This window comes from Ochlerotatus camptorhynchus, unplaced genomic scaffold (assembly GCF_037179485.1).
Source record: "Ochlerotatus camptorhynchus isolate MF236.1 unplaced genomic scaffold, CSIRO-AGI_Acam_v1.1 ptg000062l, whole genome shotgun sequence".
NCBI lineage: Eukaryota > Metazoa > Arthropoda > Insecta > Diptera > Culicidae > Ochlerotatus > Ochlerotatus camptorhynchus.
The window spans coordinates 7,039,304-7,057,237 of NW_027040552.1; the positions used below are offsets into that span (position 1 = coordinate 7,039,304).

At 42.9% G+C, this 17,934-nt stretch overlaps 2 protein-coding genes across 2 annotated transcripts; one reads left to right on the forward strand and one right to left on the reverse strand.

The window, feature by feature from the left end:
• The first annotated feature begins 1,392 nt into the window (after positions 1 to 1,392).
• Positions 1,393 to 9,171, forward strand: LOC135696847 (CLIP domain-containing serine protease B8-like). The gene is made up of 4 exons (XM_065216380.1): positions 1,393 to 1,565; positions 1,649 to 2,141; positions 8,441 to 8,751; positions 8,814 to 9,171. Exons 1-4 carry the CDS (start codon positions 1,484 to 1,486, stop codon positions 9,134 to 9,136), a joined length of 1,209 nt encoding a protein of 402 aa, XP_065072452.1. The 5' UTR covers positions 1,393 to 1,483; the 3' UTR covers positions 9,137 to 9,171.
• Positions 9,172 to 15,591: 6,420 nt separating this feature from the next.
• On the reverse strand, positions 15,592 to 17,670 carry LOC135717557 (CLIP domain-containing serine protease B8-like). Its single transcript, XM_065239694.1, has 2 exons — positions 17,060 to 17,670; positions 15,592 to 16,996 (listed from the first exon to the last, which is right to left on the reverse strand). Exons 1-2 carry the CDS (start codon positions 17,626 to 17,628, stop codon positions 16,375 to 16,377), a joined length of 1,191 nt encoding a protein of 396 aa, XP_065095766.1. The 5' UTR covers positions 17,629 to 17,670; the 3' UTR covers positions 15,592 to 16,374.
• Between the last annotated feature and the right edge of the window lie 264 nt (positions 17,671 to 17,934).

Below are 17,934 nucleotides of genomic sequence, written 5' to 3' on the forward strand. Positions count from 1 at the left end.
TACCATTCCGTTGTTAACTTTTGGTTTTGGTGTCTGACCAGTATTATATCCAAATAGGGTAATCTGTTGTTTGCTTCCAGTTCGTGGGTGAAATATCGGCTTGAAAAATCCAATGAAAGTTATGTGTCAATGATTTTCATATGACCTTCATTTAAGACACATATTTCGAAGAGCAGTAGAAAATATTATACGTTTTATAGGATTTTCCAATTGAGCGCAATTTAAATGAAAATCAACTGTGGGTTTGCCCCCAGGTTTCAAGATAAAATGCTATTTTGGGACACCGAGGTGCAAATCACGTGCGAAAGCATCACGAAGATGAACTTGTCTCACTTGTGGCACTCAAATCCCCTCCGAAGAGCATGGAACTGGTTCTTGCAAGATGTGGGGTTTCCCTAGCATCATGTTATTCTATTTGATTACCTCCACTAAATAACCGCTAACGGTTTCTGAAGTAACTGAAAATTCCGGAGTTCCGTTGGAGATTAAAAAGTGTATTATGAGCAACAAAAATTAAAAAAAAAAATGCAAACAGTTTGACTTGATGTGTATTCTTTAAGGAGATTCCTTGTAGAGTCCACAAATGGCCGCCACGTAGGCTATAAATGCACTTTCAACTCGAATTTTCAATTACACAAATCTCGGAAATTAGAGCCCTATTCCACCTGAAATTACTACTGGATGTATGCTGCACCGCAGCAAACGTGGAGTAACAGTTTCATTGTAGTAGGGGAAATGACGGCTTCGGCATGCCAGACTATTTTCGGCAACCCAAATTGAAACACTATTTTCACTGGATTTTCTTACGAAAACACTTCGCTGAATGCATGCAAACGATTCTTTATGCTTTCAGCTTCTATTTGACTATATTTTTACTACTGAGCAAAAGCAATCTAGCAAGGTTTTCTTGAAATGAAACACACGCACTACAAATTGTAGCTGATTTCGAGTTGCCGATAATAGAACAGCAGATTTACATGCAGTTCAAATGGAACGGTTGCCGAAGAAAAACTGGTTGCCGACAATACTCGCTCTCACTAGAGAAGATTGGAGCTTTGTAAAAGCGTTTCAAAACAGTTTTTGACAATTCTTTCGACTGAAATTGTTAGAGCAGCTGGCAGCAAAAGATTGTAAACAAACCAATACTGCATATGTGAGCGTTCCTTAGAGAAAAAGGCTATAGAAAGAAGGTCGCTGCTTAGGTTGCCGAGAATACGTAAATTCCCCTACGTGTCGTGGAAGCTGATATTTGTGCACTTACTGTTTCGAAGCGGTAGCAAGAATAATGATCTCACAGCAAATCACCATAACCACGTTTTTTTCAGCTTTCTTAATCCAACATCTAGAACTGACCTACCTCAGTCGTAAATCAAGGCGATTGGTCGAATCATACTTTGTAGCAGCCGTTGGTTTGTTATCAGTTTGTTGTGTTGGTTTTAGCTCAATTTGATTTTTTTGTCGTTTGCACTTTCATTCATTTGACATGGCTCCTGATAGCCTGACGCGGTTTTTCTCGAAATTAGTACTTGCGGTAATAGTTTTGACCGGTTCTTCCTCACAGCAAGGTTTGCATCAGTTCATTAGTTAATTTTAGCCGTGAAAAAAAAATAGATTCTCAGGTGCACGTGATGATTGGTGTTCATTGCAGATGCTGTTCCGGTTTTGTTAGAGTACGACGCCTGTGACATCCCTAATGAAGCGGAAAAGGGAATTTGCGTCAAACCTCAGGATTGTCAGGCCTTTCAAAATATTATCATAGAAGAAGAGCTTTGCTCGATTGGGACGTTCAGCTTCGTTAAGGCATTGCAGTGTGAATCGACCGATGAAACGAGAGTTTGTTGCCCGCAAAGCGGTGCCTATAAGGATCCTCAGCTGTCATCGGACGTTCCACGGTTGGAGAGGAATCCAAGGCCAATCATGCCACTCCTATTTGATTTGTGCTACTCATGTGGGCAGGAGGTGGCGTTCAAGGATAGGATAGTAGGGGGAAAGATTGCCGATATCGATGAATTCCCTTGGGCGACATTACTGTTCTATCGGAATAACCGCCAGGGTTGCGGTGGAGTGCTGATCAGTAGGACATTTGTGATGACGGCTGCACATTGCCTGGCCGGGCCCAACTATGACCAGCTTGGACCACTGTGAGTATGGTGTATTTGAAAGTGTAAAGGGAACATACCACGCTAGAGATGGGAGGTTTGATTTGTAGGTGTAGGCGACTTTCGTAGCTTGGAAAGCGATGAGGATTCCTCCAAGGCAATTGTCGAAGGGCAAACTAGATGAATCGTCGTTAAATATACTCTACTCTTTGTACACTGTTTTGGTAATTGGGATTCCATACAAGGCAGCAGTATTCTAACACCGACCGGACGAGGGAACAGTGAAGCGACTTCAAACAGTAGATGTCCGTGAAACTATTAGCTATCCTGAAAACGAAGCCGAGCGTTCTGGATGCCTTGTTGATCACGTACGAGATATGCTGGCTGTATGTGAGTTGACAGTCTAAGATGACTGTCAGATCCTTAATGTGATTCACACGATGTACGTCAACGCCTTCTAGGATATAACTGAATGTAATTGGATGTTTCTTCCGTTACAACGTGATTACTGAACATTTTGTTGGATTTACAACCATGCGGTTCAGTTGGCATCAATTAGCAAAAGCGTTGAGTTGGAGTTGGAGAAGGTGCAAGTCAGCGATGGCTCGGATTCGAACGACAGTCGTGGACCGCCGAGGACGAAATTGACGTCGTTGAAACACACAAGAAATATCAACGGGCCGAGGTGGCTACCTTGCGGAATACCCGAGGTGGAAGGGAACGAAGGAGATCGGCAGTCGTCGATTGCAACTTCCAGCTGACGATCAGAAAAATAAGATGTGAACCATCGCAGGAGACTGCCGTTTATACCGAGCCTATCTAGTTTGGCGTTCGCTATAGGATGGTTCAACTTGTCGAAGGTGGCTGATAGGTCAGATGGTGGCCACGTATCCTTCGCCCAGAACGGAAGATGTTCCTGCAACCACTTCTGAGTGCAGTTCGAGGTGTGGCACGGAGCCCCATCTTGTTGAAATACAACATTTGGCTACGGACCGTACTGTTCTTTGATCCACGGAAGAACATATTTACTTAAAATCCCAATGTAGACCTCCGTGTTGACCTTGTCGCCTTCTGGAATGAACACCGGGTCCATTTTTTTTTGCCATCGGAAGCCACCAATCCAAACACCATAACGCTAGCAGGATGCTTGGTCAGATACACGTTCTTGTGCTCGTCGGCCACGTCTTTTACCGGAAGATAACTAATATACCGGTCGGTTCTAGAATTTGATACGGGATTGACGGTAAACATGCTCTCGTCGGTGAACAGCATTACCCATTTTTTTAGCTTAAGGAAGTTCAAGATTTTCTTGCATCGTTCGACTCGTAGCTCCCGGATGCGGTTGGTAATCATGTGAGTTTTTTTTTCCGTGCCCTCGACTTCGCCCCGCAATCTTCCTTTACGATCTTCCGTGCCGTAAAGTCACTGACCCCGTGTTCCTTTGCCATTTTCCTTATTGAACGAACTGGATTCATCCGAATCTTCCTTTTGATAGCACCGATAATTCTCGGAACCCGAGCTGATCTCGGACGACCTGTGGCTACCTTCGCGGATAGTTTTCCTTTCTTTTCTCGATCTAAAACCCTTTTGACGGTCCACCGGGACACTCCCACGGCGATTGAAATGTCTTTTTGCGACATTTGCGCGTTGGACAAATCACGAATACGCTGCCACTTCGTCATGGTACAACTGTCAAACAAAGTAAATCATTTTCTTTTATAAACAGCCTACTACGGTATGAGCTATAGGTTACGTGCATGCAAAGAAAAACAAGGCATTGTCTGCACACAGGTGATACAGGAACCTAATTTGTACGATAGTGCAAACATTATCACGCATACGGTAGATATGGCACACAACGATGTGATGCCGCGATAGTTGTTGATGTTTCTCTTGCATCCCTTCTTATGCACTGGGAACATCTCAGCTAATTTCCAGCAGGAAGGAAACACCCCACTGGAGAGGGACATTTCGAACAGAAGGCAGAGAGAAGCCACCAGTCTATCGATGTGTTGCTTGAGAAAGACGGAAGGAACTCCGTCAGGTCCAGGCTTGAATGAAGACTTCAGTTGCGAAGCCGCCCTAGTTATCATAGTGAGGTCGATGTTGATAGCTGCCAAAGATTGACCAGACATTGGAACATTACTGGCTGCTAGAGAAACGTGCTCGTCTGGTAGGTTCTCATCCTAGAATACACTCGCAAAGTTGGTTGAGAATAGACGGCAAATGTCCTGAGGGGAAGAAGCTTCTTCGCCGTTCAGTACCATAGTCGATGGAAGGCCAGACTCCTGTCGTTGCTCATTCACATAATTCCAAATAGTTTTCGGGTGAGATCGAAGCTTCCGTTGAACATCTCGTTGATAACGCCGATAACATTGGCGACTGGTTCGTTGATACGCTTGATTGATCGTCGCATAATGGTCCTTGAGTTGTAGGGTGTGGTACTTGATGTATTTTCTGAGCGTGGCTCTTTTGAAAGACTTTAACATTCGGAGTGCACTTGTTTGCCAAGGATGATGATTACCTTGTTTGGGATCTGATGTGTCGCTCAATGACGTAAGCCAAAATATGCGAGAGCGTTTGGGCAGCTGCATTGATATTGGCAGGGACGAATTTCCTGTGCCAGTCCAAATTCGAAAGAAGTTCCCCGATACTGTCGTGGTCAGCATTTCGGAAATCGTAGGAGACCTATAGTTGAGGGGGGGGGGGGGGGTTAATAAACTCAGGAATTTGGTTGCCTTCAAGTGTAATAACTAAAGGAGGATGGAACAGTCTTTATCAACGGAGAAACAGCCATAGACAAATGCGGAGCAGTATCCTGAGCGGAGACGAAGCAAAGGTCTAAGCTACGATTGTTCTCATTAACCACGTGGTTGATTTGCTTCAGAGTGGTGATACTGTAAGGATCCAAAAGGCTTACAGCTCCAGAGTGAAATGTAGAACGGTCGTGGTCCGGATACAGGAATCCACAGTAAGATGATCGCCAAGAAATCGCCAGTAGATTGAAGTCGCCAATGATAATCATCTCATCAGCAGCTGTAGAGATCTCCATTATTGCTCGAATAAACTAACTTTGGGATTCAATTAACGCGAGTTCGATCCGGAGGAAAGTAAACTACACACAAAAACAAAGTGCGGTCAGCGAGCTTAATGGCAATCCAAACTTGTTCCACACAATTCCATGAATCGTTTTCGATAACTTTTGCCTTAAATCCAGAACCGACCGCTATGAGAACGCCTCCACCAGTAGATTTGCGGCTGTTGTGCGGATTCCGATTGCATCGAAAAACCTCGTATTCGGAACCAAACACTTGATTTGACAATGTCCGAGTATCGATCCAAGTCTCAGTGAGAGCGATGACGTCGAAGCAACGATCCGAAACCGCTATGCGTTAATCATCGATGGTATAGTACATAGTATAGTACAGCTTCTGCATTCCTATAATATGATCGATCCGGCATTAACGAATACACTTGCCATGTGGGAGCTTATTGGAACCAAACACTGATTGTACGGCAATTTGAAGAGATAACTTCCTGATGTCTTTGAAGAAGTTGTTAGTTGGACACCTGTTGGTAATAGTCAGTTACCGGTAGGTCACATGTCTGGCCCTGTGGAGGATCCGGAACATCCGTTAAAGTGGTCAATTCAGTCTTATCACAATGAATTCGAAGTTGTAAACAGAAAATAGACGCTGGGACTACGGGATGGTCCACTAATAGATCCAGAACATCCTTAAAAGTGGTCAATTCATGAAACCGATCCTAGAACTCCGCAGTTTTGTCGAAACCACTTATAGACGTATCATCGGAATTAATTAGGAGTTGTGACCGCAATATGGACTCTACGGGATGGTCCCCGGAAGATCCGGAACATTTGTAAAAGGGGTTAATTTTTGAAACTGATCCTAGAGCTCCGTGGTTGTTTTTTTCGAAGCCACTTTTAGACGTCTTTTCACAATGAATTCCGAGTTGAGACCAGAAAATGAACACTGGGGACAACGGGCTGGTTCACTAAAAGATCCGGAACATCAGTAAAAGTGGTCAATTCATGAAACTGATCTTAGAGCAACGTGGTTTTTTAATAACCGCTCATAGACATCTTATCAGAATGAATTCAGAGTTGTGTTCGGAATATGACCTCCGGAGACTTAGGGATGGTCCACCAGTTGATCCGGAACATCCGTAAAAGTGGTAATTTTTTTTTTAACAGACCTTAGAGCTCCGTGGTTTTTTCGAAACTACTCATAGACGTCTAATCACAATAAATTCAGAGTTGTGACCAGAAAATGGACGCTGGGTACTACGGGATGGTCCACTTAAAGATCTGGAACAGCAAAAAAAGTGGTCAATTCATGAAACCGATCCTCCGTGGTTTTGTCGAAACCACTTTTAGACGTATTATTAGAATGAATTCGGAGTTGTGACCGGAAAATGGACTCTGGGGACTACGAGATGTTCCTCCGGATGATTCGCAACATTCATAAAAGTGGTCTACTCAAGCAAGTGATTTTAGAACTCCCCGGTTTTTTTTCGAAACCGCTCATAGACATCTTATCACAATGAATTCGGAGTTGTGTTCGGAATATGGGCTCTGGAGACTACGGGATGGTCCTCCAGAAGATCCGGAACATCCGTGAAAGTGTCAATTCTTGAAACTAGAGCTGTGTTCGGAATATCACCTCTGGAGACTAAGGAATGGTCCTCCAGAAGATCCGGAACATCCGTAAAAGTGGTCAATTCATGAAACTGATCCTAGAATTCCGTGGTTTGGTAAAAACCACTCGTAGACGTCTTATCAGAATAAATTCTGAGTGGTTTTAGGAATATGGACTACATGATGGTCTTCCGGAAGATCCGGATCATCCAAAAACGTGGTCATTTCATGAGACTGATCCTAGATCACAGTGGTTTTTTAGAATCCACTCATAGACGTCTTTTCAACATGAATCCAAAGTTGTGATTGGATTATGGACCCAGGGATCATGAAATGGACCTCTGGAAGATCCGGAACATCCGTAAAGGTTATCAGTATCAGTCTAGGATCATTTTCATGAATTGACCACTTAATCGATGTTCCGGATCTTCCAACGGACCATCTTGTAGTGCTTAGAGTCCAAATTCTGGTTATAACTCCAAATTAATTGTAATAAGACGTCTTTGAGCGATTTCGAAAAAAACGGAGCTCTAGGATCAGTTTCATTGACCACTTTTACGGATGTTCCGCGTCTTGCAGAGACTTGTGGAAATTCGACTTTAGTTTATATAAAAAAATAAAAAAAAAGCGTCTTAAAACTCCAAGTATTTGAAATTCCCGAATTCAAGATTTACAACTTTCTCTCACAGTGCTTGACCGGCATGGACATTAATTTCATTTTTTTCATCAACAAAACTCCGTAAAATTATGTATGAAGCTTTTGTAGATTTTGACATAAGCTACTGCTTTGTGAATGCTCAAATCGGTATCTGTTAAGCTGGGCTTAGACAGGGCAAGTCGATTGATCAAGTCAATTGAATTCAACTGACTTGAACGCAAATTGAACGTGTAAACCATGCCATACAACTGACTTGATCAACTCACTTGAATTGAAAAACGTTGAACCAGGCTCAACTTTTCAAGCCAATTGAATTCAACTGAGTTGATCATTTGACTTGCCTAGTCTAAACCCAGCTTTATGCACAGCGAATCCAAACACATAAAGCAACCAACGATACAGACACAATAGTTCCTGGGACTACCATGACAAACTCGCTCTGTAACATAGCTCGGTCCGAGTGGTAGAAGGATAATGATATATTGCTTGCCTGCTTTGTTGCAATATACACGGATGAGGGCATAGCTTGATATGAATCGAGAAAAGACATAACAAAAAAAATCCCATTAACACACGTGTATCATGTTCGGCTTTACTTCGTGAAGCAGCTTGCCAACAATTTGCTCGTTTCCTTCTACCGCCCCGAGTGAGTTGTGTCGCACGGGCTGCTTGTCATGAAAAAGAAGGAAGAAGATTATATCATTATTGCTTTGCACTTCTGACTTCGGTTCGTTGATCGCTTGTCATTTTGTCATTTGGAGATATTTTTGGTTTCTTGGTTATGCATGATGAACCGGAGCGAACAGAACCCACCATTGTCTTTCAGTGAATGCAAATTACATTCGGCCCGCTCTAGATCATCATGCATTAGAGATATAGATTTGAGCATTCACAAAAGCAGTAGCTAATGTCAAAACCATGCCTGGTGCTTTGTTGCATTTTCAGTTCATTCGTAGCTATCAAAATAACTCATCATTCATTGAAGGCTTGATCACGAACAGACTAATTTTTGAATACCATTTCCAGACATTTCGTCCGCCTACGAGAGTACAATACCGAGTCCGATCCGGACTGTACCGTATTAAAGACTGAATTCGAAAACTATAGGGATTGCAACGAGGAGAAAATTGACGCACGTCCCAAGTCTATTAGAGTTCATCCGAACTATGATCCATACGACATTCAACTGTACAACGATATCGGGTTGATCGAACTCGATCGAGCCGTTGAATATACGGACTTTCTGCAACCAGTTTGCCTACCAAGGACTGGACTACGCGTCGGCTTAGCGGAGCGGACAATCTTCCAAGTTTGTGGATGGGGTAGAACGAACTTTTGTTAGTTGATGAGTATTGCTTCTAGGAAAAGAGATAAGTCTCATCTTTGTGTTTTCTTGCAGTTAACAAGCTAAAGGGAACCGTAAGCCCCATCAAGATGAAAGCTAGCTTGCCGTTCGTCAAGGCGGAAGATTGCATGAAAGCCTATGAATCTCAGCAGCTGGATTTGGGACCGGGACAGTTTTGTGCGGGTGGCAGAAAAGGTGTAGATACCTGCGCCGGAGACAGTGGTTCACCGCTGATGTTCTTCGATCGAGTCAAAGAGACGTGGGTCCTCAGCGGAATCGTGAGTAAAGGGCCCACTTCCTGTGGGACAACCAACAAGCCTGGCATCTACACGAATGTGAAATACTATCTTCCCTGGATTTTACAGAATGCTATATGATTAACAGTTGAAACCAATTTCGCTTTTTCTTTGTAATAAATTTTTAAACTGTGCATTTGCTTTAATCAACTGTATGTTCTCCATAACGTTTGGTAGGTATCCGATCCAGTGTTGCCAGATATACCGACTTTTTTAACAATGAAAATATGAGTAACTTTAATCTTTTGAATATGTAAAATTTTCTTGGATCCTTCCAGGGTGCCTTCCATTCATTTTGGCTAAAAAAATGTTTTATTAAATTATAGAATAATAAGATATTATGATGATATTTTGTATGTGTAAGTAACAAAAAAAGATTGTAATGTTTGTGTTTGACGCATAAAACCTGCAAATTTAGCTTTGGCAGAATCACAATGAGCGATTTTCTAATCGCCTCTTCGCGAAGAATGAAGAGCGAAGAGTGGGTAAGATAAATGACAAAATCACTTATTGCGACACTCGTGTAGCAAAATTGGCAGGTATTATGTGTCAAACACAAACTTCACAGTCCTTTCTTGTTGCTTACACAATCAAAATATTACTATAATATCTTATTATTCCATAATTTAATAAAACATTTTTTTATCCAAAATGAATGGAAGGCACCCTGGATCCTTCAAAATGCTCACATAATTATTCGTCTGCTGATGACTCATCCCGGTAATTCCAATTGTGAAATATTTTATCTTTTATTTGATCAAAAAGGTCCATCAGAATGTTCAGTTTTTAACTATTTTATTTAATCTTCCCTTGGAAGTTTCTTCCAACTTGTCCCTGGAACTTTCTTCCTCCTTATCTCGTAGGCTTTTTTTCTGATTCCTCCCGGAACGTTATTTCGGCTTCCCTCGGAAGCTTCTGCTGGCTTTGCTCGAAAGGTTTTTCCGTCTTCTCCCACCAACTTTTTAAACTTCCCCCGGAAGATTGTGCTAACTTTCCTTAGAAGATCCTGCCGATTTTCACCACTAATTTCTTTCGACATCCCCAGAAATCTCTTTTTCCCAGAAGTTTCTCCATGAGCTTCCTCCGGAGATTTTTTCCAACTTCTATTGGAAGGTTTTACCGAGCTTCTTCTAGCTTTCCCTGGAAATGAATACTCCAGGAGTTTTCGGCCAATTGCCTATATGTGATTTTTTTCGAAAGTTTCTTCAAATTTTGCCCAGAACTTTCTGAATACACTGAAACCTCCGTTTACGAAGTCTTTTTTATGCAGTATTCAATTTACGTCTTTTCAGGAAGTAAATTCCAAACATCGGGGTTTTTTTTGCGATTTTGAGAAATTGGGGAATACTGTGAAACGACCCAAAATATGGGTATTTTTGGAATCAGAATCCATGTTTGACGCTATTTTGAAATCCAAGATTGTGGTTTCCGGTTAGTGAATACTGTCAAATACCCCACAATATGGGTATTTTTGGAATCGGGGTGACGTGTCCGGATCCGGAAATTGATGTCTGATGCCATTTTGAAATCCAAGATGGATACATCATGTTACAGAAAAACTTTGAAATTTTGTCAAATACCCCACAATATGGGTATTTTTGGAATTGGAGTGAAGTGTACTGCCTATAATCGCATATCAGTCCCATATGGATTTTCTTGAATCTATCTATCTTCGCTATCTACTATCAATTGGCATCTATTTTCATATTACGTGATCAAACTATGGACTTTGATAATGAAAAATGTGAAAACAACATCAAGTCTGTTTGTCCCATCAAGCAAAGTAATCGTATATCAGTCACATAATGAAATTCAATCGTCCAGAAGTCAAGTTACAGTTCTGCTTTTTGACGTTCTGAAGCTGAAGCGGCTAGCAGCAAACGGTGCGCTAGCAATGCTTACCTGGGAAGACATTTCGGCGATGGAATTGCACACTCAAAAACATTACTAAAATATGAAGGATTAAAATTTAATCATTTTATGCTTAACCAATGTTTAAACATTGATTCGATTATTTTATTTTATCAAAATTATAATAACTACTGGCAAATAATTCGTTCAGTGTACCGCTGACAGCAAAGCGGTGGAAGAATTAAAAGTGCTGAAGGACGAAAACTGTTCTGGAAAGTTATCGTTCCAGCCCTCTCGTCGAGGATCACACGCTGCAGGATATGTGGACAATAAAGAATAGGAGTTCCTGTCCTCGTTTTAATCTCTAGTTCACCAAAGAGTAAACAAAGCTTTAGTAAGTATTGAAGAATTGAATCAGCTAAGATTTGAGAAGAATATTCAAATTAGAATTTGGGTTTTAGCTTCAAGCGACGTTGGCAAGCAAATGAGCCCCAGCACCACAATCTTCAAAATGCAATTGTACCATGTTTACAAGCTTAGGACCTTCTTGGCACCATGGTTTTGGTTATAAAGACGGACATAAATGTCGATCCGATGTATCCACCCGAATCCGGATTTAATACTTAATATCGCTCGGTCTTTGCGAAGCCGACGATTGTTCCGTAAACCTGAAGCTGCTGAACGCCGTCAACAGGATTTGCTGTGTGGAACTGCAAGCTCAATATCTCCATCTATCGGCGCTTTTGCTGTACCACCTCCAAGGCAGAAGGTTTGGCTCTACCTTTCGCGTATCTCTCGTGACGTCGCAGTGGAGCAAGTACGTGAACTGGCGATGCAGAGGTTAGGAATAAATGACGTTGAGACATTCAGACTAGTCGCCAATGGTAAGAATGTCAGCAGTCGGTCATTCATTTCATTCAAACTCGGTATGAGTCCTGAGCTGAAAGCAAAGGCTCTTTTGACTGCAACGTGGCCAAAGGGAATACTATTCCTTGAGTTCAAGGACAACAGGAATGTTACAAATTTTTGGAACCCTTCTCTAACGCCAAATACCAATTTATCCCCCAGCATGGAGTCGCCCAATTACCCGGATCACCAAGACAACGCCATGACATAATAAGTGACAAATCCCATCGCTGCACAGAGCTCGTAAACCAACCTGTTCCTGAATGGCCGGTTTCGTCATTGCCATCTTCTTTGACACATGTTTCACTTGTCTCTACCGAACTTCATCCAAACTCTTTGCCAGTCCGGCAAATTCCATTTGGCTTTTCTTATCAGCCACAGTTAGGCAGCTGTACACTGGGACGCACCGAAGTTGGCCTCATGGAAGCCCTTGTACTTCCCACCGCAGTCGAGCCATTCCAGCCAGCGTTCAGCAGTCGTCCCGGCCCTTCGTGTGGGAGTAGTGCAGGGGTCTTCTAACTCGACAGCATAGGCAAGTCAACTTCTGTTATCGATTCAACGACTCCTGATCCGCTCATTGCTTCCAGCCAATATTCGCCTGCACCATCAAGGCATCCTTTGCAAGTTACTTAGACTCTAGGACGTATTGAAACTATACCTGCTCCTTCAGACTTGCTGCTGTATTATCAGAACGTCGGTGGTATCAACTGTGATGTCGACGATTTTCGCGTAGCTACCTCGGATCTTTGCTACGACGTCATTATTCTCACGTAGACATGGTTGGATTCACGCACGCTCTCTCGTCAGGTGTTCGGCGACGATTATGAAGTTTTCCGCTGCGATAGGAATGCTGCTAATAGTCGGAAAGTTAAAGGTGGAGGTGTTTTAGTGGCTATAAATTCTAGATTTAGAGCGAGGTTACTAGAAAATAATGCTTGGACATGCTTAGAGCAGGTGTGGACGTCGATTAAACTGGGCGATCGTACCTTGTTTCTCTGTGCGGTTTACTTTCCTCCCGACCGTATACGGGAGCGTGACCTCATCGAAACCCATTGCCAATCGGTTTTCTCTGTTCTGGATACCGCCAAAGCAACCGATGAAGTTATTGTGTTTGGTGACTTCAATCTCCCGGGGATTTCATGGAAAAAAAAACTCGCAACGGTTTCCTCTATCCTGACATGGATCACTCTGTCATCCATTCCTACGCTTCGCTCCTTCTGGACATTTACAGCTCAGCCACTCTTTCTCAAATCAACCATGTTATTAACCAGAACAACCGCAGTTTGGATCTTTGTTTTGTAAGCGCCCAGGACATGGCTCCTTTCTTATGCCCACTCCTCTGGTGAGACTGGATCGTCACCACCCGCCGCTACTGATGCATGATTTTAATATATCACCTGCCACCGTTTCCTACGATTTTCGCAACTTTGACCATGGTAGTATCGCCGAGTTACTCTCCAATTTAGATTGAGACGACTTATTGGACACCGTTGACATTGAGTCCACCGCTCAAACTATTTCCAATGTCTTGGCATATATCATTGACAGACACGTTCCGAAAAAGATTCATCATCATACGACCCATCCACCATGGCATACGAGCGAATTTCGTCGACTGAAATCCAGAAAGCGAGCCGCTCTTAGGAAGTTCACCAAACACCGCACACTATCCCTTCAACGTCACTATGTCAGGATCAATCACGCATACAAACGAGTTGCGAAACGGTGCTTTCTTCAGTATCGACGTGGATTGCAGAGAAAGCTTGAGTCACGTCCCAAGCAGTTTTGGAAGTTTGTCAACGAACAACGTCATGAAGCTGGTCTGCCGTCGTCTATGACACATAATGGTAACGTGGCCTCATCTACGCAAGATATCTGTCAGCTGTTCTCTGAAAACTTTGCTAGTGTCTTCACGGACGAGAGACTGAGTGACGACCATGCCCGACTGGCTGCCAGTTACGTACCACTCTATGGCCAAACCATGAGCAGAATTGACATCAATCCCGAGATGTTTTTCAGGGCTTCCTCGAAACTCAAGTCGTCATACAATCCGGGTCCTGACGGAATTCCATCGGCGTTCCTCAAAACGCACTTGGACAGTTTGTTGTCTCCACTGCTGCACGTTTTTCAACGGTCTGTGGACGTCGGAGTTTTCCCATCCTGTTGGAAGCTAGCGCACATGTTTCCAGTACATAAAAAAGGCAACAAATAGGACGTTACCAACTACCGTGGCATTACTTCGCTTAGCGCTGTTGCTAAATTGTTCGAACTTGTTGTTCTGGAACCGTTACTCGCTCACTGTAAGCCGTATATTAGTATCGACCAGCATGGTTTCATGGCTGGTCGCTCCACTGCCACTAACTTGCAGTGCCTTACTTCCTACATCTCTAACAGTATGTCGGATCGTGCTCAGACGGATGTCATTTATACTGACGTATCTGCTGCCTTCGATAAATTGAATCACCGCATATCAATCGCTAAACTGGACAGGCTTGGTATCCACAGCTGCCTTTTGCAATGGTTTCAGTCGTACCTCACCGATCGTTATCTTACTGTTGGTGATCACTTAAACTCTACCTCCGAATTCATTCAATTGAAGACTGTTGCTTCCTTCAACGTCAGCTGAATGCTTTTGCTGATTGGTGTATTCTGAATCGTATGGAGGTTAACCCGTCCAAATGCTCGGTTATCTCTTTTTCGCGCAAGAAAGAGACTATTATGTTCAAGTTTGTTTTGTTAGGCACTGAAATTGAGCGCGTCAGCCAAATTAAGGACCTAGGCGTGATTCTGGATACAAAACTCTCTTTCAAGCAGCACATCTCACACGCCGTCGACAAAGCTTCCAGAATTCTAGGGTTTATCTTCAGGATTGCCAAAGACTTCACGGATATCTACTGCCTTAAATCGTTGTACTGCTCCTTGTCTCGCTCCATATTAGAATACTGCTCGGTTGTCTGGACTCCTCACTACAACAACGGTGTCGAAAGAGTTGAGTCTGTTCAGCGACGGTTCCTGAGATATGCGCTACGTCAACTGCCGTGGACGGATCCCTTCCGATTGCCTAGCTACGAAAGTCGTTTGCAACTGATCCATCTGGAGCGCCTGTCGGTCCGAATAGATACAGCAAGGGCATTGCAAATTGCAGATATATTGCAAGGACGCACCGATTGCCCTGTCCTCCTTGAGCAAATTGACATAAATATTCAACCCCGAGCCCTACGGAATAATTCAATGCTGCGCCTGCCCATACAGCGAACTAATTATAGCATGTTCGGTGCAATCGGTGGTTTACAGAGACTCTTCAATAGGGTCTCCGCACTGTTTGATTTTAACCTGACTCGCCAGCTGGTTCGCCGGAGGTTTAGTTCGTTTTTTTTCTAGATCAGTTTAGTTTGTTTAGTTATGTTCCTTTTTTTACGAGATGACTATTGATGTTTTGTTTTAGTACTTTTCATGTTTAGTTTAAGTTACATCATTGGGGCAAATAATGCCTGTTGATGTTCAGTCATATAAATATGCTGTCAAGCGATATTTTCTTTGATTAGAAAATCGAAACTACTTTGCTAATTTTTTAGCCAAATTTACTCGCTGCAAATATATTTACTCTGAGTACAGCTGTCTTGCCCCCAGTTTGACGTTTAGTTTCGATCCACTAATAGAGATTGTTAAAGTACACCGGTGCTACACTGCCGTACACCGAAATAATTTAAGGTGTAGATATAGGATACACCTTTGTTTACAAACAAATGATGTTGAGCTGTCAAAGACTCGTGACCGGTGCTATACCGCAAAAACGAAAACGACATTAGTGATTTGTTTTCATCGGGAAAATTTTCTGCAACGGAAAAAATATCTCAACTAAAACATTTACGAATACGAATACCTGACGTAGTGTGCGTACGATAAACGTCAGCAATCTCTATCTCGTTTTCGATTTTAAAACGGTTCCGTACCGGTGAAACGGTGCCAACAAATGCATTCCATTGTCAACTCAACATAAATGGTTTGTAAACAAACGTAAAGCTGATACGGTGAGGTATTTGGTGCCGCTGCAGCTATACCGGCAAATGTCAAAAACGATATAAGACAGCAATCACAGCAATCCATATATAATCGGCTTGGTGCTGGTTACGATTTGACCGTCCTGAATGAACTATATCCACCTCATCAAGGTGGTTTGTTTAAAAGGACTTTAATAGATGGAAGTACAGTCAGACAAAATGGGTTCTCAGTGGAATCGTGAGTAAGAGGCCCACTTCCTGTGGGACATTTAATAAGCCTGGCATCTACTCGAATATGTTACACAAGTAACCAACAAGCCAGCTAATCGCCCTTTTTGCAAAACAAGGCTGATATACGACTGATATAAAGTTGGGAAACCCTATATTTACCTTATATTGCAAAAAGGGCCATTAACGGGTAGTTAGCGGGCTTGGTGGTTACTTTAGTAACTATGTATCTTCCTAGGATTCAGCCAAAGGAATTGTTTTCGGATACGATTAACAGTTGTAATCAATTGCATATTTTCTTGATTGTAAATTGAAATTAAATACATATTGCATCTACAGGTCAGCATTTGTTTTAATCCACTTTACGTATTCCGCAACATTGGTGTATATTCCAGGTTTGCCAGCAGTTCCACAATTTTGAGGTCCCATACTCACCAGTCCACTCAGCACCCAACGATGCTTTATGTCATCCAAGAACATCAACGGAGATCCACTGTCTCCTGAACAAGTATCCCGCTCACTGCGTCCACCGGCACAGATCTGTCCGTTGATAAGTTGTAGGTTCTGTGGTTGGTAGATTTCGGAACATTTTCCGTGGTCGAAAAATGGAAGGAATGTCTTCAGCTTAATCGGACTAGGAACATTGTCTCCAAGTCCATCGGTGAAGAAATTCGTTCGACCCCAGCCACAAACACTGAACTTCTTACCCAAGACGCTGCTTCCCGGTTTTGGCAAGCATATGTGACGAATGAAGGCACTAAACTCGAGAGGGCGCTCCAACTGCACCAGTCCGATGTCGTGATGTTGACTAACGGCGGTCGATACGAAGTCTGGATGAACGATCGTACGTCTGGGTTTTACATCAGTTATTCCATCTGTACAATCGGCATACATCCCTTCAACTGTACAGTCGGGATCATTTTTTAGATCATATTCACCTACACGAACAAATTTTCTGTGCAACAAAAACAATGATTAGCTTATGCCCACCCACTCACCATCATCTCAATACACTTACAAGTTTCCCTTCTTTTGAATAATCGGTCCCACTAAACAGTGCGCTGCAGTGACGACAAACGACTGACTGATCAACGCCCCTCCGCATCCGGGTACAACCGGATTCATTGCCTTCTCGTAGATCAAAAGTGCCATCCACGGGAATTCGTCAATATCAGTTATTTGCCCATGGTTGACCAGCATGCCAAAGTCCTGTTGTCCACACTCCATCTCTTGGCTTCCAACTCTGCTCTTAATACTCAAAGGATTTTCTTTTACTCTCGTTATAACGTTCGTCACATCGATCCAAGGATTACTGTACAATCCTCCATCCCGCGGACAGCACACCTTTCCCTCTTCCTCACCAGTACACTGAACCTGTTTCACGAAACTCAACCGACTCATGTTGCCAATACTGGTGATATCGTTTATCTGCCGGAATGCTGTGCAATCGACAGGATCCTGGCATAGTCCTTGGATGGACTCGTTTGGTATGTGACAGGTAGTCACAACGTCCCAAACTGGAGGAGACTGACAGGAACAGACTGCAAAAGTCGCACAAACTATCAACCGAGTAATTAATTTCTGCATCTTGACTGATCACCGTTCGAAAGAAGACTGCCAATCCCAACTGAATGAACCCTACAGTGATCTTATCACGAACCTAGTTGTTTACAAACAGTGAACAGATGTTTACCCACAACGCACTCTAAGGGAATCCCATAGTTTCAGTCCTGTCACGGTCGCCATTTAAAACAACCTTCTGTCTTTATTCAAAATAGTGTTCCTATCGATAAGTTCTCTTAATCTAGTACACGGGTAGGTGAGGATGGTTATTGCTTATGTGGAAGATCTGGTTTCATTGCCTGAGGTTAGTTGGCCTAGTTAGTTTTCAAA